Source organism: Diplotaxodon limnothrissa, linkage group LG8 (genome assembly GCF_057381915.1).
Source record: "Diplotaxodon limnothrissa isolate DT_005_m linkage group LG8, D_limnothrissa_male_GT1.1, whole genome shotgun sequence".
Lineage (NCBI taxonomy): Eukaryota > Metazoa > Chordata > Actinopteri > Cichliformes > Cichlidae > Diplotaxodon > Diplotaxodon limnothrissa.
Window position 1 is genome coordinate 24,529,777 of NC_140603.1, and position 19,497 is coordinate 24,549,273.

Below are 19,497 nucleotides of genomic sequence, written 5' to 3' on the forward strand. Positions count from 1 at the left end.
AACCAGAGTAATATTCTATATTCTCGCTATTCCTCCGTATTCATTTGCTCGAGCCACCTTCTTCATCTTTTTCCAGGTTTCCGTGTGAGTCTGTGTCCATAACACATCATAAGCATATATTCCAGACCGTTACTAATGAAACTCTCAATAGCAGCAGAGGAAAAAAAGCATCTGATGACAAAGAACCTAACTTTCCTCCTTTTCTCACTTATATTCTGAGCTTACCCCTTTTCTAAACTTTCTAGGAGCTGGGCTAAAAGGCATTTGCGTGGTCAAAAGGGCAGAGAGGCCTTCATTGTCAATGATTTCAATGCCGATTTTAACCCCGACTCTGCCAATCAGACGGGCTTGCACTGCTCCTTGTTCTACCCATCAAAGGGCTTTGTCTCCTGGGCTCATGGTTGATTAGGTGGGGGGAGACTAGGAACTGTGTGTGGCACACTGGGCTCTTTGTCCAACTCAAGAATTAGACTCCTTAAGAGTCTATAGCAGCGTGCAATGAACTCACTTATGCACATGCACACACAGGCATGCACATTCACACACATAAGATGCCCAAATAAAGGCCACTATGTCCAATTAAGTGCTTGCACAAGTTCACACACCCTAGAGGAACATACTGATAAGTGCTCCAATATGCAATATATTATTGATTTCTCTCCACTTATTATTAGGATTCTGATAAACTAATGTGTTTGTCCACTTTCCAAAATTATTGGCAGAGAATCAGAGAACAATAAATAAAATCTAGAAATGCCAAGAGATGCATCTTTGCCTCTTTATTATAGTAATACAAGCTTAATATGCGATTATATTGATCAAATGGAATAAATCAAAAATGCTAACTTGTGTGTTGTACAGTATGGTAGCAACTAATCCCAGATGACCAAATAGAGTAGCCCAAGTGATATCTCAACCTCAGCAGTCACAGAGATCTTACATGCTTCCAGTTTAAAATATTGATGAAGTCCCACAGCTTAGAACCACTCTCCTTTTAAATCTGTGATTATTTTCCCTAATCATCAGCATCAGATGTCCTAACATGCCACAGAACACTGCTGCAGAAAGCGCGCTGCAGGCTCTCTCGAGACGTGTTTATTACCGAGGCCAAGTCGAGTCGCCACGCTGAGTGTCTCACACACCACTACATTAATCTCCATTAATACAAATGGAGACTTAATCCCTACTCTTTGACAGCGAGTTATCCTGGGTCTGCTCCTGCATCGACACTGGTCAAACGCCTGATGAGAACACACAGTGAAGGCTTTAAAACCTCAACAATTAATAGCTACACGATGTTCTATTACTGCTGGCAAATATAACTAGAAGATAACAGTTTTAAGAATGGGTTAAGTGCAGATACCAGTGTTAAAAAGAAGTCTGACAAGTGATGCCAGTACTAGAGATGGCACGATACCACTTTTTTATGTCCGATACCGATACCGATATCATAAATTTGGATATCTGCCGATACCGATATGAATCCGATATAGTGTTTTTTAATCAACAAAACTGTTTTTTAAAATATCTTGCTGCATTTTGCAAGTCTGCAAGTTCATACTCAAGTTTAAAACAACAACTACACTAAAGCTATTCTGTTATACCTGTATACAAAAAAAATATTTCATAGTTCAGCAATACTGATCAATCTAATAAACTTAGACCTACACCATCCTCCCTATTCTGGTATTTTAAAGAGTACTTAGCGTAAATATTAAGCAACCTAACTAATAGGGTTCCAACTCCCAGCAACAACAAAAATAAATAAATAAAAAATAGGGAACCACCCCTCACGCTCCACCTCATGATGCTTAATCGACGTAATCAACCTTAATTTGATGCAGTGTGAAAAAAAATGCACAGAAATCAATTATTTTTCAAGAAATATTAAATAGATTCAACATCTTTCTTCAGCAAAATTGCAGACTGCACAGATGGTACCTTCCCAAAGGAAAATGTACTATAGCTTACTAGGGTATATATATTAGACTTAATAGTCACTATATACAGTAATTGACTTCTATTCATTTTACATCAAATTAAAACTTTGGGTGTCAGATAATTATTTATTAAAAGCTAGACATTTTAAATGAGAATAAGCTGCTCTATCACGTGATGCATACTGCTCCGACGTTCTGAGGCGAGTTACAGCGTGTTGCAAGTTTTGTGAGGTGCTTTCGTGATATTTAATGGATCGGATTACATTTTTTATTTTTCTCCGATATCCGATCCAGTAATTTAGGTCAGTATCGGACCGATACCGATACGTAATATCGGATCGGTCCATCTCTAGCCAGTACTAATATTATTTTGTTTGTTTGTTTTTGCTATATAGTGTGTATATAGTGTGTTACTATTTAAATTTTATTCCTGCACAGTTAGCGTGGAGCACCTATAATTTTATTCTACATCTACAATGACAATAAAAGGCTGTTCTAGTCTATATTTATGCCCTCTTTAGTGCCAAGAATACACAAAAAATCATTTAAAAAAGTCTTTCCAGTCTGAATCATGCTCACGTTCACACCTATGGGCAATTTAGAATCACCAGTTAATCTAACACCATGCATTTCTTTGGACTGGGGGAGAAGCAATAAAGCAAACTCCACTGAGACAATGCCCCAGACTGGAAGGCTAACCACCACACCACTTTTAAATATCAGTAGATATCAGTGTAAAATTCCACATTTTGGAATTTAGTCTTAGTCTTTACTGGAGTCCTAATCAAGTGTCAAATGATGGCGTTTCTTATGGAAAACTGCATCTGGACAAAATTAAAGAATCCTCAAAAAACACAGTGAACTTAACTGAGCATAAAAGACAGGACGGCTCTGTGTTTGCTGAAGCCACAGAGGCTAGGAGAAGGTGGAGCAGGCAGAGGGAGTGTGTGTCTCTCTCAGAGGACGAGGTTTGTGTGTGGAGAGGCTGTCAATTTGTGTGTAGCCGTAAATAGCTATAAAAAAAACCCATAAAAACATTTAAAGGCATACTAAATTGAGTCCTGTGGGCTTTCCTTCTCTTTGGAGCCTGTGTGGTTGTGCGCCTGTGTGTGGGAATACATCACATCCAGCCTTTCCGAAGTCTTCACCCAGAGTTGTTTGAGTCGTGCTTCATTGGTCACTCATTTATAAACCATGCATGTTATGAAATGGCGGGAATTTAATCAAATGCTTTCAATTTATTTTTGCAAACTAATACATGATGTAATCTCATCCGTCCAGAGATATGTGAAGCGTTAATTGTGTGACACTAATATGTTTGTAAATGATGCTTTACATACCAGACTGTCCACTCCACCCAGCGTGTGATTGGCGTTGTACAAGGAGTAGGTCATCTGGTATACACCGTCATTGGTCTCGCTGTTGCCATAGAAACCCACACCCACTGCGACGCTGCAGAGAAAAGATGCATAAAGGCGCAGGTGAACCTTTGATAAAGAAGGAGCAGAATATAAAAGCAGTCTCTTGGATTTTAAATCATCTACATCCAAAGTGCTGCCATTTTCGGTCCTTAAATTAAAAGTTTGCCAGCTTCAAAGCCATTATCACAACCTGGCTGAGATTAAACATTAATGCGAAACGACCCGTAAACAACAATTTTCTGTCTACTTGAAAACATCTTTGCCAACCTGCAGTGGAAATATGCAACTTACAAGGTAGTATAGCATGGCACACTGGAAAAGAGCACAACGTTTTATGAATATTTGATGCCTTTTTTTTAAAGATAAAAAAAAAAGAATTTGGCTATTATCATAAAGCAGTATCATCAATTTCTGCATCAGGCTTGAGTTTTGGAAAAATTTTAAATGTATGAGGTTAATGAGGCACTTTGGGACAGAAATTTTGTTTTAGCTATTCAGTAATTATTTCCCACTGTAAACAGCTGTGAAGCAGTATGAATGGTATTACAGTGCGAAGGCTGAGTTGCTGAGTGTGTCGGTGAATTCAGGGAGTAAAAGCCAGCTCGCCCAAAGGGTCTGATCTAGCTTACAGAATGATTTTAGAAAGGTGTGAAAAATGAAGAAAAGTAGGGTATTGTATTTCTGGAGCTTTTAATGTATTTTACATCAGGAAGCGCTGCTGTTGTTAAGGCGTTAAGAATTGATCTCTCCATCGCTCCATCCATTTGTTAGACTGCTCATTTTATCCTAACCAGTGGTCTGAGTTGTCAGTTTAACAGCCTTGTCACTAACAGACATTAGCTGTCTGTCTCATCACACCGTAGTGTGTCCGATGTGTTATTTTTTGATAAATATCGCCAACTTTTTATGTAAATACAACAAACAGGATGAGGAAAAACTAAGACGCCTTAATGAATAACAATAAATTGCTGATTTATAGAAAATAAATACCTGTAATTTGTGTATGTGGGTGTTTGATGCACATATATCTCACAGCGCAATGAAGCAGCAAATGAAGCAGCAAAAGCTTTTTGGATTTCTGCGTTAATTTTTGTAAACAACACTCTTTGAATCAGAAATTATACAATACAGGCCTCTGGAACGCGTGTGCATAAATTGAAACCACTTTTGCATATTCAGCCATCCAAGGATTTAATTTGTTGAGCTGGAGCATCAGCACAAACAGAATAATAACCGGCGCATTCTAAACACACACACTTAAGTAGTCTCTCTGAGCTCCACTTTTTCCCTAAGTGCCGTCATATTGTGCTGCCATATGATGGGATTTCAAAGTAGCCGCACAGTTGTTAACTACAAGAAGATTTAATGCTGCAACACAATGTCTCACAATATACTCCAAAGACCCTGCACAAGAATCCTCTGCAAAGACAAGGATGTCCAAGTCTTGCACTACAGACACTGAAGGCCGTAGATCAGAGCAGTGAGCAAGTGTTTTATACCCTTTCTTTTCAATAACTACGCAGGACAAAAAAGGAATACAGATCCCGTATATGACCATGATCTGTGAGAAACAGGACATGACAGAGCTTAGTACACCTCCCAAGGGAAACTTTATATACACTGCTTGCACTCAAATACAACAGTGCAACAGTAACTTCAAAGATTATGGGCATCTGAGAAGCTTACATAGTTTCAATTCTCCTTGGATCAGGAGAACTGAACTCAACTGAAAACAAGGATGTAAGAATCTGAAAGTCAACTCTCACATTACAAATTGCACTCATATCTCTCCTCTCCAAAGTGTGATAAAAATAGACACTTTTTTATGCCTTTTTATGCCTGTTTTCTTTTTTTATTCAAGTTCATATTGTCATTGCAATGCTAAAATTACCTGCAGACCACTTTAATAGGTAGACCTGTTCTAATGCTGTCAGGCATACAGAGTAGGTCAGAACGACCTGCTGAAGTTCAAACTGAGCTTCAGAAAGGAGAACAGAAGAAGGACTTCAAACCTTGATGCAGATGTGTTACAGCTGCAGGAGAACACATTGGGTTCACCAGCTCACTAAAACAGCAGAAAATTCTACAGCAGAAAACTTGAAGAACAGTGCCAGGTCTGCTGATTTCCGCTACACCATTGGACACCAGGGTCAGAATTTAGCCTAAACAACATGCAAGCATTGTCACGATCCTGGGTCATTTTGTTGTTTATGGTTTATGTTTAAGTTCATTAGCTTATCTAATTTCATTTCTATTTTGCCTATGTTGCCCTGTTATAGTTCATTGTTTATTAGATTCCACTTGTGTCTTCACCCCTGTGTTTAAGTCTCCCTTGTCCTTCATGTGTGTCAGGTCTGCGTGTGTTATGTTGTCAAGCTCGTGTTGTCATGTTTCCTGTTCTGTTTTGAAGAGGTCTGGTGTCCCACGTTCATTGTGTTTAGTTTCACTTCCCCTGTGGCGTCATTATGTTATTTCTAATCAGCTCCTTTCCCATGCGTTTCCACTTTCCCTGTTCACCTCCCGTGTGATTTAGTCTGTGTGTTTTCATTCATTCCTTGTCAGGTTGTCTGTTGAGTTTTCATCATGTTTCCATGCCTCCATGTTTCCAGGTTCTTCCATGTTCAGGTATTTTTGACACACTTTGGGATCCTTAGTACCTGATCACAGTGTACCCATCTTTTGATGGCTGCTTCCAGCAGGATAATGTGCCATGTCACAAAGCTTAGATCATCTCAAACTGATTTCGTGAACATGTCATTGAGTTCACTGTCCTCAAATGGCCTCCACAGTCACCAGATCTCAATCCAGTGGAGCACTTTAGGAATGTGGTGAAACAGTAAATTTGCATCATGGATAAGCAGCTGACAAATCCGCAGCCACTCTGTGATGTTATCATGTCGTTATGGAGCAAAAACTGATCTAAGCCATGAAGAACTAAGGCAGTTCTCAAAGCAAAAGCGGGTCCAAATCAATACTAACAAGGTGCACCTATAGCGCTCTGCCCACTAATAAATAAATACTGACCATCATTTACTGAACAAGGTTAAATGTTTAGAAGGTCTTTTGTGTGTGATTTTTTTATTGCACACAATAGTAATGCAACACACTGAAGACACTATTTGTAGGTCAGCACTACTTCGTGTGGCAGGTCGGGACTAAAAGAAAACTAAGCAGGACTCAACCTGACTGAGCTTTAGATTAAGGCTGTGGTTCCTACAGACTTATCCCTGATGTTCCGGATAAATTTTAAGCTGAAAACAGAGACTATAAGTCTGCAGCCAGCAGAGATGGCCTCATTAAATGACCCCCTGCAGATAAACATCCCACTTGGCAGGTTACAGACTTACCCTCAGGGAGAGCAGTTAAGAAAGTGGGGACAGGCATTACAGACAAGAATAAAATCATCATTTTAGAGGAAGACAGGAAGCGATATAGACAGTCAGCACTAAAAAAAAAAAGACAAATACAGGTGACGAAAGAAGTCACAAAAGCAGAGAGCAAGACCCTGGGATACAAAAAGCAAGACTGGGCGGGGGCGGGTTGGGTTCCTCACCAAAAATACATAACATCTTATTTGTTCTTTGTATATCTGTGTTTGTGTGCTATTAGCCCCTTTAACAGCACAGATGCAGGGAATGTATTAAAGCAGTCACAGCTTGGAGAAACACAGACTTACTTCTAAAAAAGGCAACTATTTTAGGCAGAATTCAGATTAAAAGAACTGAGAGGACAAATAGAAAGTCTCTTCTTTGCCTTCTCTATGTACTCCCTCGGTCCTGCCAGTTCTCTTAGTGCTGCTACTTGAAATATCCATCGTCTAATTCAAAGAGAAAGAACACCATAGATTTGAGTAGGCATGTACTGAGCAAGAGTCCAAACTGTCACATTGATAAATGAATAAGTACATAACAGACAGTGATGGGAATTAATAATAAAATAAAATAAAATAACCTAAAAAAAAAAATTCAGCCTGAAGCAAAAAAAAAGCTATGCTAAATTGACCCTGACAGGTCTGAATATTGGAAATTTTGCCCCAGAATGGCAGCAATGAATCTCTTGGGATGATAAGTATAGACGGGTGAGCTTATATTTTTTACGCTGCCCTACTGAACCCTCAGCAGGGGAAAATCCCCTTTGATATAAACTACGAAACACAAATAGTTACTTTTCATCTTTTTTTTTAGAGCTACAAAAAGTCCAGCATAGCTCATTTAAGTTCGGAGAAGCAGTAAAAACAAACGTACATGCTGCCAATTACTTGGTTGGTACATTTATATTGCTGATAGATTTTGTGTTACGGCTGCTCGTTCCAAAAGCTTTCCTCGAATGGATTCAGTGGATACACAGACATCCTCTCTCACTTGTGCCCTCTGTTATAATTTCTACTTTGTGACTGTCAAGAGAGATGTTCCACAAAAAGAAATTTAAAAAATGTATATTTAAAATCGACAGGAAAAGAGAATAATTTTTAACGATCTTTTACTTTTTTTATAGGCAGTAGAAGCAAAAAAAAAAAAAAAATCCCCTTTATTCAGTTTCTAAAGTCGGACTGATCATTTCAATGGTAACCACTGTCCCTGGAATCCACTGGATTGCTGTGTGCAGTTTGCATGTTCTCATTGTGCCCATGTGAATGCTCTCCATGTACTCTGGCTCTCTACCACAATCCAAAGACAGGCATGTTAAGTCTGTTTGTGTTAGCCGTGTGATAGACTGGCGACCTGTCAGTGTTGCACCCCACGTTTCCATACAGCAACTTAAATGAGCAGCCGTCCAACACCCCAGATCTGGAAATGAACGGGTATCTTCAGTGTTGCTGTGCTTGGGCATGACTGTCAACCTTTGCCTGTTATTCTCTCTTTTATGCAATACGCACTCTTCAACAGCACTTTTGCGGAGCATAGTGAGGCTCAAGATTTTACACATTGTGTGGCTTAAATAGGGTATTTTCTGGAATGGCTGATTTACTTTCTTCTCACATGCCCTGTATTTGTTATTTACATAATGCGTGTTCTCACGAGGTATCACTGAGGAACTGGAGATCCATGCTCTTGCACGGACAGTGGTCACAGTCCATGAATGCCGTGCTTAAATCCAACTGATTGCTCAGGTGCATTTGTTTAAGTGTGCCGGCGTATGGTTCTCCTAACCCTGCCAGTGCACAGCACACAGTGATCAGACAGAATTGAACAGTTTACCTTTTGCATACACCGATAGTTAATAAACTCACCCTCTTTGGCATAATGTGCCTTGTTGGCATTCAAATAACCCCTCTGTAATTCACCTTGCAGTGACTGTGTGGGAATGAACTGTTTGGTTTTTGTAAATCACACCCTTCTTTAATCAAACTGTTCTTCTGGGAAGACTAAAGCAATATCAAATTAATTGAAATTCTTTTTAAAAACCCAAATGCTCATTGTGTGCCAAACTATCACGGTAATATACCTCAAGTAATATTCTAAACTGCAAACTATCATAGTTATAGTAAAAAAAAATCAGTCCAGATGTCTTCAGCATGAGCAGCCTGATCAGTTATGATACACCATAATTACAGAGTTAATGTGCTACACCATGGGCAGGGCTGCAGCTACAGCTGAGTGACATCTGCTCTGGCTTCACCAGTGTTAATTATAACGGACATCACAGCATATCAGACCTAGCCACTGTCAAACATAATTAGAGTGGAGGAAGTCAAGAGAAAAGGGGGAGACCGATCAGGATTATAGAGGGAAGGGAGGCAAAATCAGGGCAAAAGATAGAATTAGGGTGTAGGGAAAGGGTGAAAAGGACGGATGGGATTAATATGAAGCCAGTTTTCAACTTCAGTACAAATCCGGTGTGAAATCCACTAGGCAAACACATCCATGTTCTATTTCATCCAGTAGATGGACAAAATCAAAGTCAGGAATCAGATGAAAGAGAGTCTGTTTCCCCACAGGATGTTTCCTCCAACTTCACTGATCTCATATTTTATCCTGTCTTAGCTTACCAAGTCAGGCAACATAAACCTTTTAAGTGCAGTCCTCCCCATTAGAGGGAGCTTTTTTGTTATGGACTGCAAATGATAATGAACTGGTCTGAACAACAATGCAACACACTTTATAATACTTTAAAGTAGCTAACGCTGATGGAGAGCTTAACTTAAAGCTTGTGGTATAATTTACAGCAGCACAGAAGTGTAGACCAGACAGATGGACATGATTTTGTTTAAAGGGTATAAATATAATCAGAGGAGGAAGGACTTAGACTTTATTCCACTATACTCTAAACATGTGTAAAATAAAAGGTCAAACTTTATCACAAAATGCAATAAAATAAAGCACTCTTATATTCACCAAAGTGATTTCTGTCCAAAAGAGAACCCAGTTCACTAGAACAAAAACAAGAATGTAAATTAAACAAGGTTTAAACCAAAGTTCACAATCGAAACTGAGCAAATACAGAGAAGAGTGAAGCAGAAGCAGATGACGGGTGAGAAACTCAGGCTGAGAATTCAGACAAACTGACAACTAGAGGGTGAGACAAGACTATAAATACACAGGAACTAATTGGGAAACAGGACACAAGGGAAACCGATGAGGTTTGGGCTGACACCCAACAAGCCAATAACACACACAGGAAGGGTGAACGAACACTGAGCACACAAAGTAAACAACTTAACAAAGAAACAAACAAAAAACACAGAAAAAAAAGAAGAAGGAGATCTTAAACGATACCAGGTCACATGAACCAAGACTCACTGATCCTGGTTCATTTGTCCTTTGAAGGCTCAAGAATATTTGATTAGAACAGCAAGATTCACTCATAACTGAACCCTGGTCAGTGACAATGAAAGATCCGAGCTTTGTGACATGACATGTTATCAGGGAACCTCTTCTCCATGCCTTGGTTCTAACAAGTGGTTATTTGAGGCACTGTTGCCTTCTTTTTACCTCAGCTAGTCTGGCCATTCTGCTTTGACCTCAGAGAACTGCTACTAGATATTTTTTCTTTTTTAAGGCAATCTCTATAAACCATGGGGATGGCTGTGTGGTGCAATCTTTGTAGATGAGTAGTTTCTTGAATTGTCAGACCAGCCAGTCCGCCGTCAGCAACCATGCCCATTCTGATGCTCGATGTGAACCTTAACAGCCCAAACATGTCTATATGCCTAAATGCCCTGATTTGCAGCGATGTGATTGGTTGATTATATATTGTGTTAATGAGAAGTTGAACAAAATGCACGGGCTTAATAAAGTCACATAACAAAATAGCATCATATTACATATCCTAACCTACAAATACGATCAATGAGTAAGATCTTTATTTATTATTTATCAGGATTCTAATCTAAGCCCGACAACAACAAAAAAAAGTAAAACACCACGATATCTTTTCAAACCGAAACACCCAATTTTCTCTGTCTCTTTTAAAGTTAATAGGTAGGAAGCAGAAAAAAGGTGTGAGAGGACCAGCTGAGCCCAGCTTGACCTCTGCTCAAGAGCTGGCTATCATCAATCAAATTCAGATGATACAGGAGAGGGGCTCTTCCTCTAAGGACTGGCAGGATGCAGCAGCGCTGACTTCAATTTGGTAAAGCAATCTTATTGTTTGTGTCATATCATCGCTCACTGATCTCCATTTCCTTTATGTCACTTTTTCTTTTAATATGGTGTGCATTATTTTTTTCCATCCAGATTGAAGTGATGGGGCTCTAAAATTATGGACTCAGTGTACACTAAAGGACTGAGCTGGTGATTATTTTTATCAGTGCAATGAACACAGCTAGTTTCTTCCATTGGAATAAATTACGCATGGTAAAGTTTCCCTCCATCATCTACTTAATAATCCTGCTCCTGAGTTGGTTTGACCTTATGGATATGTTGCTGTGACAACAAATCCTGCAGATGCTTTTAAGAACTAAGAAATCCAGGATCAAGGCAAATGGTCACCAATTTAATCCAGCTAAAACGTTAATCCACGTATGGCGATCCAGCCCAGGGAAACAAAGGAGACATGGGACAGCAGAAGGGAGGAGAAACAAAAACTTCATTAAATGCAGTATGTCTCCTTGTCCCTGTGGGAGTGGAAGAGTTCCACTCCCTAATCACGCATAATCTGATTTATAAATTAGAGAGCAACACCCTTAAATCAGATAAATGAGTCATTACACTCTAATGCTATTAAGTCTGTTTTAAAACCATCAACTTCAATTCTACCAAATTGGATTTAATAAAAATGAAGCACAACAGTGCTACATCTAGTTTAAACATATTGCTAATAAGCTTTCTCGCTGTTTTAGCAATTTGGAGAGCTATTGAATTCAAAGATAAGCACAGCTCACCAAAAAACACGATGATAAACTTTGCATATGTCAGATCAACCTATTAATCTGGACTAAAAAATAAAAAGACACAAAAAAAAACACTAATTATACAACAATTAGCCGATGTCGCCCATTTTTTTCAGCGGTTTCTTTATGTCATCAGTAGAAAATGACTTCTGTTCCCATCAAGTGAAACAGTGCTCATTAAAGTTTCTTAAAATATAGAGCGTCTCAAATGAGCAGTACTCTCTACATTAAAAATGTATGATGCAAAAGAGTGAAAATACAGTGGAGAGCACTAACTAGCAGAGGACCAGGACTATAGGAACTCTAGGCTATTCCATCTAATGACATACTGAACATGCCGCTATGTTTTTTTGGCATCGTGACGACAGATTGGCTCATGTTGTCAGATGTTCTTGAGAGCCCTTTAAAACTGACGTCCTAGATACCAGACAAAGTTTCAAACCATGTGTCATGACCTTGGGGCTTCTGGGTTTGTAAGCACCAGATATTTTTTTGTGAATAGGAGGGGAAAAAAATCAATTTTCTGAATCTATTGCTCTTCATACTTCACTGCTTATCGGCTGTGTCCCCTTTATTTGCTGTTCTACCTGTTAAACTTTCTCTCGCACTCAGCACATGAGGGGTTTATATTAACAAAGTTACCATATGAACTGAAGGTGAAAAATTTTCATCACTACCAATAACTTTCTTATATTTTGTATAAAGGTTCACTACATATTTAATCTTTGCACAGTTGTTAAAACAATTGCTAATCTATTTCACTAAATCCACTGTGGGTTTAAGACTTAATAATTTTTTTCCCCACTTGTGCTCCTTTTCAGATTTTACAATGCCACTCACTGACTGTTAATCATTAATCTTAGGGCTGCCCAGTAAGTCATATCATAAGCTTAACCATGATTCTGGCTTCCCACAGTTAAATTAATATGATCAGGCGATAGTGAAAATGAATTCTTCACCGATAAAACACAAGGTAAATCAAGCACTCCCTACACATGCCAGCTGTTTCTGCACCATGCAGCTTTAAGTTTCCTTGACTATTCTGGGTGACATTGTAACACAGTGACATTACATTTAAAGATATGATATGATAAAATCCAAGTGTCTGGCACAGCAGCAGACACTTGGATTCCCAGAAATGAATCATCATCCTTTCCCTGGAAATAATTCCAATTTAAGGCAAGTGTTAACCAAGAAAAGATCTTAGTCAAAGAGTGCTGTGGAGTTGTGTCTGCTCAACACAACACAACTTAACTTATTCAGCCATCTGAAAACATAACCACAAACTGTAGTTTGTTTGTTTGTTTGTTTTTGTTTTTCATATCCATCCTTCCATCTCTCCATCTTTTTCCACTTATCCGGGGCCGGGTTGCGGGTGTAGCATCCTAAGCAAGGACGCTCAGACCTCTGTCTCCCCAGCCAGCTTCTCCAGCTTATCCATCCAGCTCATAAAAACACAGTGAAATCACCAACATAGTTCCATTCTGCTCGACCAAAGATGCACATTCTTTGCTACAGAGCTGCTGAGCACATGCAGGTATTACGAGCAGTGAAATACTTTATATTTGTCTTCTGGGAGATGCATTTAGGTAAGCTAAATAAACACTAAATTGTCGGCAAAGATGTTCTAATTAACTGGAACGTAAGAGCAAAATAAGTAGACTGTTTATTGAATTTTGTTTTACATTTTGGGCCACTTTTTATTTTTCTTCTAAGACGTCCACTGAAATTAGGTGAATAAAGAGAACCAATTAAAATTTACTGTAACACAGGAATTTAACATAATATGAATGTGAGTGAAAGTGCATTAACAAAAGATTTCATCACTAAAATCAACAAATAATCAGGACAAATAATCACGGTTGCAATATTAATCAAAATGATCATAATAATCGTTTTGGACATAGTCGTGCAGCAGTAATTAATCACATGACACTGGCAGTAGATAACCAACCAGGTGAGTGAGTTGTCACCTTATTCAGTACTGCTGGTTGGAGCCACCATAATTTGTGTTGATCTCTGTTTATTAGAATGATTATAATGGTTAATAACAAACTACTGGGCCACACTGAAAGTAGAGGACTCCACTCATTGGGGATCTGTGTGTGAGACTGATAAAAGCTGATGGGTTGGTAACATCTGAATCAGGTAGTTACTAAGCATGGTTGTCACATGGTTGACTGTCCCCTCCTTTGTGGATAGTCGAGTAATTCAATTATCCACTTTGCGAGGACAGCGGAGCTCATTGAGGGATTTGATGGGTTCTATGTGGCGATGTAAGTGCTGACTGTGTTACCTAAGTTCACGTGTTCGAGTCTGTCGCAAAAGCCGAAACTTTAATGAATGAAAAGTTGGATCTTGCCAAAAATAATTAGCTGCTTTAGGCTTCCTATACCAGCTAAAGGCTATAACACTAATGCCATTAATCTATTGTATATATCACAGCTAATGTCACTTCACATCAGGGAAGTTTTCAGTTCACCACAGACTTGATGAGATGCAGCAGCCTCCAGCCAAAACAAATCACATTAACTGCAACGCTGCTCCATTATAAAATCTGAGGGGAAATACTGCGTCTGATATCATCTTAACGATAACAAAAAAGAAAACATTTATCCTTAAAATAGTATCGTTTTCACATTTTAAGTGGTTTATTTAATACGTGATTTTTGCATAAAATGCCATACTTAGGGTTGGCACTCACACAATGTGAGGGTGACACAAAATTTGTGCTAATGAAAAATACAAATTCATTGCACTGGGTTGCATTATTCTTCCAGTGACATAAACAAAAAGTTTTTAAACAAGCAAAACAAGTAGGCTACGTCTGCAGCAGTACAGTTTGATACTTGGGCCTGTACAAGCGAGAGGAAACGCAGTCATTCAGCAAGCCAGGAAAACTAGGAAGTCATTAAAACTGCACTGACTGGTGTAATTTTCAAGGCCTCTACAGTATGATATTCCTGCCATATTCCCAGTGAGACACAGAAGGGATTTTGATAGGTAGAATGACCTTCATGTGCGTCATTTTTTTTCCAATAAATAATTTAACAATACAACTGAAATAAAATTTTAAAATACTATAGTCATCTTTTGTCCCTCTATATTTCTACATTCTTTTGGCCTGCATGTGCAGTGTATATCATGAAGTATTGTGTCTTGATCCTCCCTCATTTCTTTATATTTTGCTTCCACGCTGGTCTCGAGCTGTAGTTCTCTGGGCTTTCTCTGAGTTTTTCTTTGGGCATTGGCTGCTTTTGCGTTCATTTTAATTCCACTGCTTGTACCTGTTTTTTTGTTTGTTTTTAAAGCCTAAAACTTGGCATTTCTCAGTATGGAAATTGGGCAAGTGAAAAACACAAATAAGAATTAGCAGCTCTAAAAAAAATTATCCACAGCAGAGGATCTGTATGTGAAACTCTAAGATGACCTTTCTGACCTCAGGAAATGGGAAAATATCCACCAAAGACCTGACAGAGGAAGTGACAGATGCATGTAGGCCTACAGTTGATCCAACTACTTGTTTGCTAGAGGATCAGTAATGGTCTCAGTGGAAGAATGGCTGCCAAGAAGCCATCCTTACGGGAAACGGGGAGAAAGGGCTGTGGTATGCCAAAAGAATTGCACTGAAAATCAGTTGCAAAAAGTCTTAGGGAAAGATGAATCCAAAATCACCAGTATGGCCAGGACAGATGTACAACACTGACTGTGTGCAGCAATCTGTAAAGGATGGTGGAAGCTCTCTCATAGTTTGGAGTTGCATTTGAGACAGTGGTGTTGAGGATTTTGTCAAAATTGATTAAATTAAGAAAACAGAAAAGTACGGTCAGATTTTGATCCACCATGCAATACGATCTGGAAAGTCTCAACGTCATTTTTTCCACATGACAATGATCCCAAACACACTACTTGGACAGAAAATCCTAGAGTTGAATACTATCAGTCATAGATTGGCCTCAGCAGAACGTGGATGTCAACATTACTGAAGCATCATCTTGAGAGAGAATATAACAAAAGACAGGCTGCATTCAAAGAAGAGCTTTGAAAGGTCTGAAGCCTGGAGAACTATTCCTGAAGACTGCTTAAAGAAAGCTTCCCTAACAGAGTTCAGGCTGTGCTGAAGAATAAATGGTAAATGGCCTGTATTTATACAGTGGGGCAAAAAAGTATTTAGTCAGCCACCGATTGTGCAAGTTCCCCCACTTAAAATTATGACAGAGGTCAGTAATTTGCACCAGAGGTACACTTCAACTGTGAGAGACAGAATGTGAAAACAAAATCCATGAATTCACATGGTAGGATTTGTAAAGAATTTATTCGTAAATTAGGGTGGAAAATAAGTATTTGGTCACCTCAAACAAGGAAAATCTCTGGCTCTCACAGACCTGTAACGTCGTCTGTAAGAAGCTTTTCTGTCCCCCACTCGTTACCTGTATGAATGGCACCTGTTTGAACTCATCATCTGTATAAAAGACACCTGTCCACAGCCTCAAACAGTCAGACTCCAAACTCCGCCATGGCCAAGACCAAAGAGCTCTCGAAGGACACCAGGAAAAGTATTGTAGACCTGCACCAGACTGGGAAGAGTGAATCTACAATAGGCAAGCAGCTTGGTGTGAAAAAAATCAACTGTGGGAGCAATCATCAGAAAATGGAAGACATACAAGACCACTGATAATCTCCCACGATCTGGGGCTCCACGCAAGATCTCATCCCGTGGGGTCACAATGATCATGAGAACGGTGAGCAAAGATCCCAGAACCACACGGGGGGACCTGGTGAATGACCTGCAGAGAGCTGGGACCAAAGTAACAAAGGTCACCATCAGTAACACACTACGACGGCAGGGAATCAAATCCCGCAGTGCCAGAAGTGTTCCGCTGCTGAAGCCAGTGCATGTCCAGGCCCATCTGAAGTTTGCCAGAGAGCACATGGATGATACAGCAGAGGATTGGGAGAATGTCATGTGGTCAGATGAAACCAAAGTAGAACTTTTTGGTATAAACTCAACTCGTCGTGTTTGGAGGAAGAAGAATACTGAGTTGCATCCCAAGAACACCATACCTACTGTGAAGCATGGGGGTGGAAACATCATGCTATGGGGCTGTTTTTCTGCCAAGGGGACAGGACGACTGATCCGTGTTAAGGACAGAATGAATGGGGCCATGTATCGTGAGATTTTGAGCCAAAACCTCCTTCCATCAGTGAGAACTTTGAAGATGAAACGAGGCTGGGTCTTCCAACATGACAATGATCCAAAACACACCGCCCGGGCAACAAAGGAGTGGCTCCGTAAGAAGCATTTGAAAGTCCTGGAGTGGCCTAGCCAGTCTCCAGACCTCAACCCCATAGAAAATCTGTGGCGGGAGTTGAAAGTCCGTGTTGCTCGGCGACAGCCCCAAAACATCACTGCTCTCGAGAAGATCTGCATGGAGGAATGGGCCAAAATACCAGCTACTGTGTGTGCAAACCTGGTAAAGACCTATAGTAAACGTTTGACCTCTGTTATTGCCAACAAAGGTTATGATACAAAGTATCTAGTTGTATTTTTGTTATTGACCAAATACTTATTTTCCACCCTAATTTACGAATAAATTCTTTACAAATCCTACCATGTGGATTCATGGATTTTTTTTTCACATTCTGTCTCTCACAGTTGAAGTGTACCTCTGGTGCAAATTACTGACCTCTGTCATCATTTTAAGTGGGGGAACTTGCACAATCGGTGGCTGACTAAATACTTTTTTGCCCCACTGTATAGCGCTTTACTAGTCCCTAAGGACCCCAAAGCGCTTTACACACCCAGTCATCCACCCATTCACACACACATTCACACACTGGTGATGGCAGCTACATAGTAGCCACAGCCACCCAGGGGCGCACTGACAGAGGCGAGGCTGCCGGACACTGACGCCACCGGGCCCTCTGACCACCACCAGTAGGCAACAGGTGAAGTGTCTTGCCCAAGGACACAACGACCGAGACTGTCCAAGCCGGGGCTCGAACCGGCAACCTTCCAATTACAAGGCGAACTCCCAACTCTTGAGCCACGATCACCCCAATCGCCCCGAAGGCAGACATACAAACTATTATAGACTTTATTTCCATGTTTGCATACATTTCAGTGAATCAATGCACCTATCCCCTATTTTCCTACCAAAATATAAATGAAAGATGTGCAGCTCATTGTTCTGCTTATTGTACAGTAACCGATCCACCTACATTTTGATTTTTGGTTGGGGTTTTTTTGCTTTTTAATTATAATTTGCATAATAGAAAAGCTCTGTCTCCCAGCTGGCTGCCCTAGCCAGCAATGCACAATTGCACTTCCACATTGTCAGCAGAACATTGACAATACGCCCACATCAGGATAGCTTCCATCAACCACTGGTATAGTGCTTGAGAGCCACAAATGCCAGTGGGATATTTTGTTAATACCAGAGTGAACTCAGCGTTGGATGAATTTTTATTGTGCCTCAAAATATAGTGACCATAGTTTCCTAAAGAGCCATTTTCAACAAAACAAATTCAAATCCTGTGGAACATTTTCAAAACTAGAAATCACTAGAAATGAACAAATGGTAGAGACGCATGAACCTACAGTGTTTACGAAGACCAAAAGGAGAGGCTCCGAACACACGGAGAATACAAATGGGAAGACAAAAAGACAAACAGAGTGGACAAATACACAGAGAGTCTACGTGCTACAGACTAATAAGTTAGTGTGGGAATAGAGAATGTGCAGTGAAAACATCACAGCACTTACAGCTCTGTATGAGGAATACAGAACAACAAATAAAGAAAATGGGAAAACACAGAACTGCAGACAGCAGTGGAGAGCGTGTGCGAACTGTAATCATGGTTATGCATAACACGCTGTCTGAGTCGTGATTCTCTCACCATGTGATGAGGCCGGCGGCGACTGCCGACCAGGTGACGCAGCAGGAATTAGGTTTCTTGCTTTCCTCCTCCTCCTCTTTACGGCAGCAGCACAAGCAGCTCAGGTAGATGGCCAGACACAGAAGGTTGAGGCCAAGCCCCGCCGCCGCCACACAGCCCAGGAATATGAGTGACTGCAGAGGGTGAGAACAGGAGGAAATAAATCAAACGCCTTGTGTCATTGCAAGGAAACTTATTATTTTATAAGCACCGTGCTGTAACATCCACACGGCAGTAAGAAAAACCAGAGGTCTATACCATTTTACTACAAAGTACTAAAATGCAAAGTAATTTACAGTCTGTATATTAAACTGCATACAAGTGACATTGAGTATAATTACATTTTCACATGTTTCACCACATTTTTTTCCTCTAAAAGTTCTTGTGATTTAAAATGTTTCTCAAGCATCAAATGCAAAATGTTGGCACACTGACTTATTAATTAATATTACTGGATAATTACTAGTGAGGAAGACGTTAACACTTAAGTTGTGAAGTAGTGGAAAAAGTAACTTGAACTGCTTTAAGTGCCCACTGTAATTAAACTATTGCTTTTTAAGTATCAGTAAAATTTAAATAACGAAGAAATATTCTGTATACAGAGCAACCCTTATATCAGTACAGCTCGCTGGGTTTAACTGGCTTCTAAATTGTGCTAACTTCCCATACAAATAACCAGTTTCCAGCTTTGCTGTCAGCCCTTATTGTGATTTGTGTGGTAATAACACACATAAACAATAATAAATATGCCTGCATCAGCCATGGTAACAAGGCCAGCTGCATTCTGGGATCCCGAATCCAACTGGAAAGCAGACAAGACACCTCCTCATACATCTCTGGGTACACTCCTCTCCCTCTCAACCCC

General features: G+C 39.9%; 1 protein-coding gene across 1 annotated transcript in view; it reads right to left on the reverse strand.

Annotated features, from left to right (window-relative positions):
* Positions 1 to 19,497, reverse strand: part of ttyh2 (tweety family member 2) — an 83,937-nt gene that overhangs the window by 45,795 nt on the left and 18,645 nt on the right. The window contains exons 2-3 of the mRNA XM_085360961.1: positions 18,594 to 18,766; positions 3,281 to 3,392 (exon numbers count right to left, since the gene is read on the reverse strand). Coding sequence (XP_085217087.1) covers positions 3,281 to 3,392; positions 18,594 to 18,766 — 285 coding nt within the window. The remainder of the gene's footprint in view (positions 1 to 3,280; positions 3,393 to 18,593; positions 18,767 to 19,497) is intronic.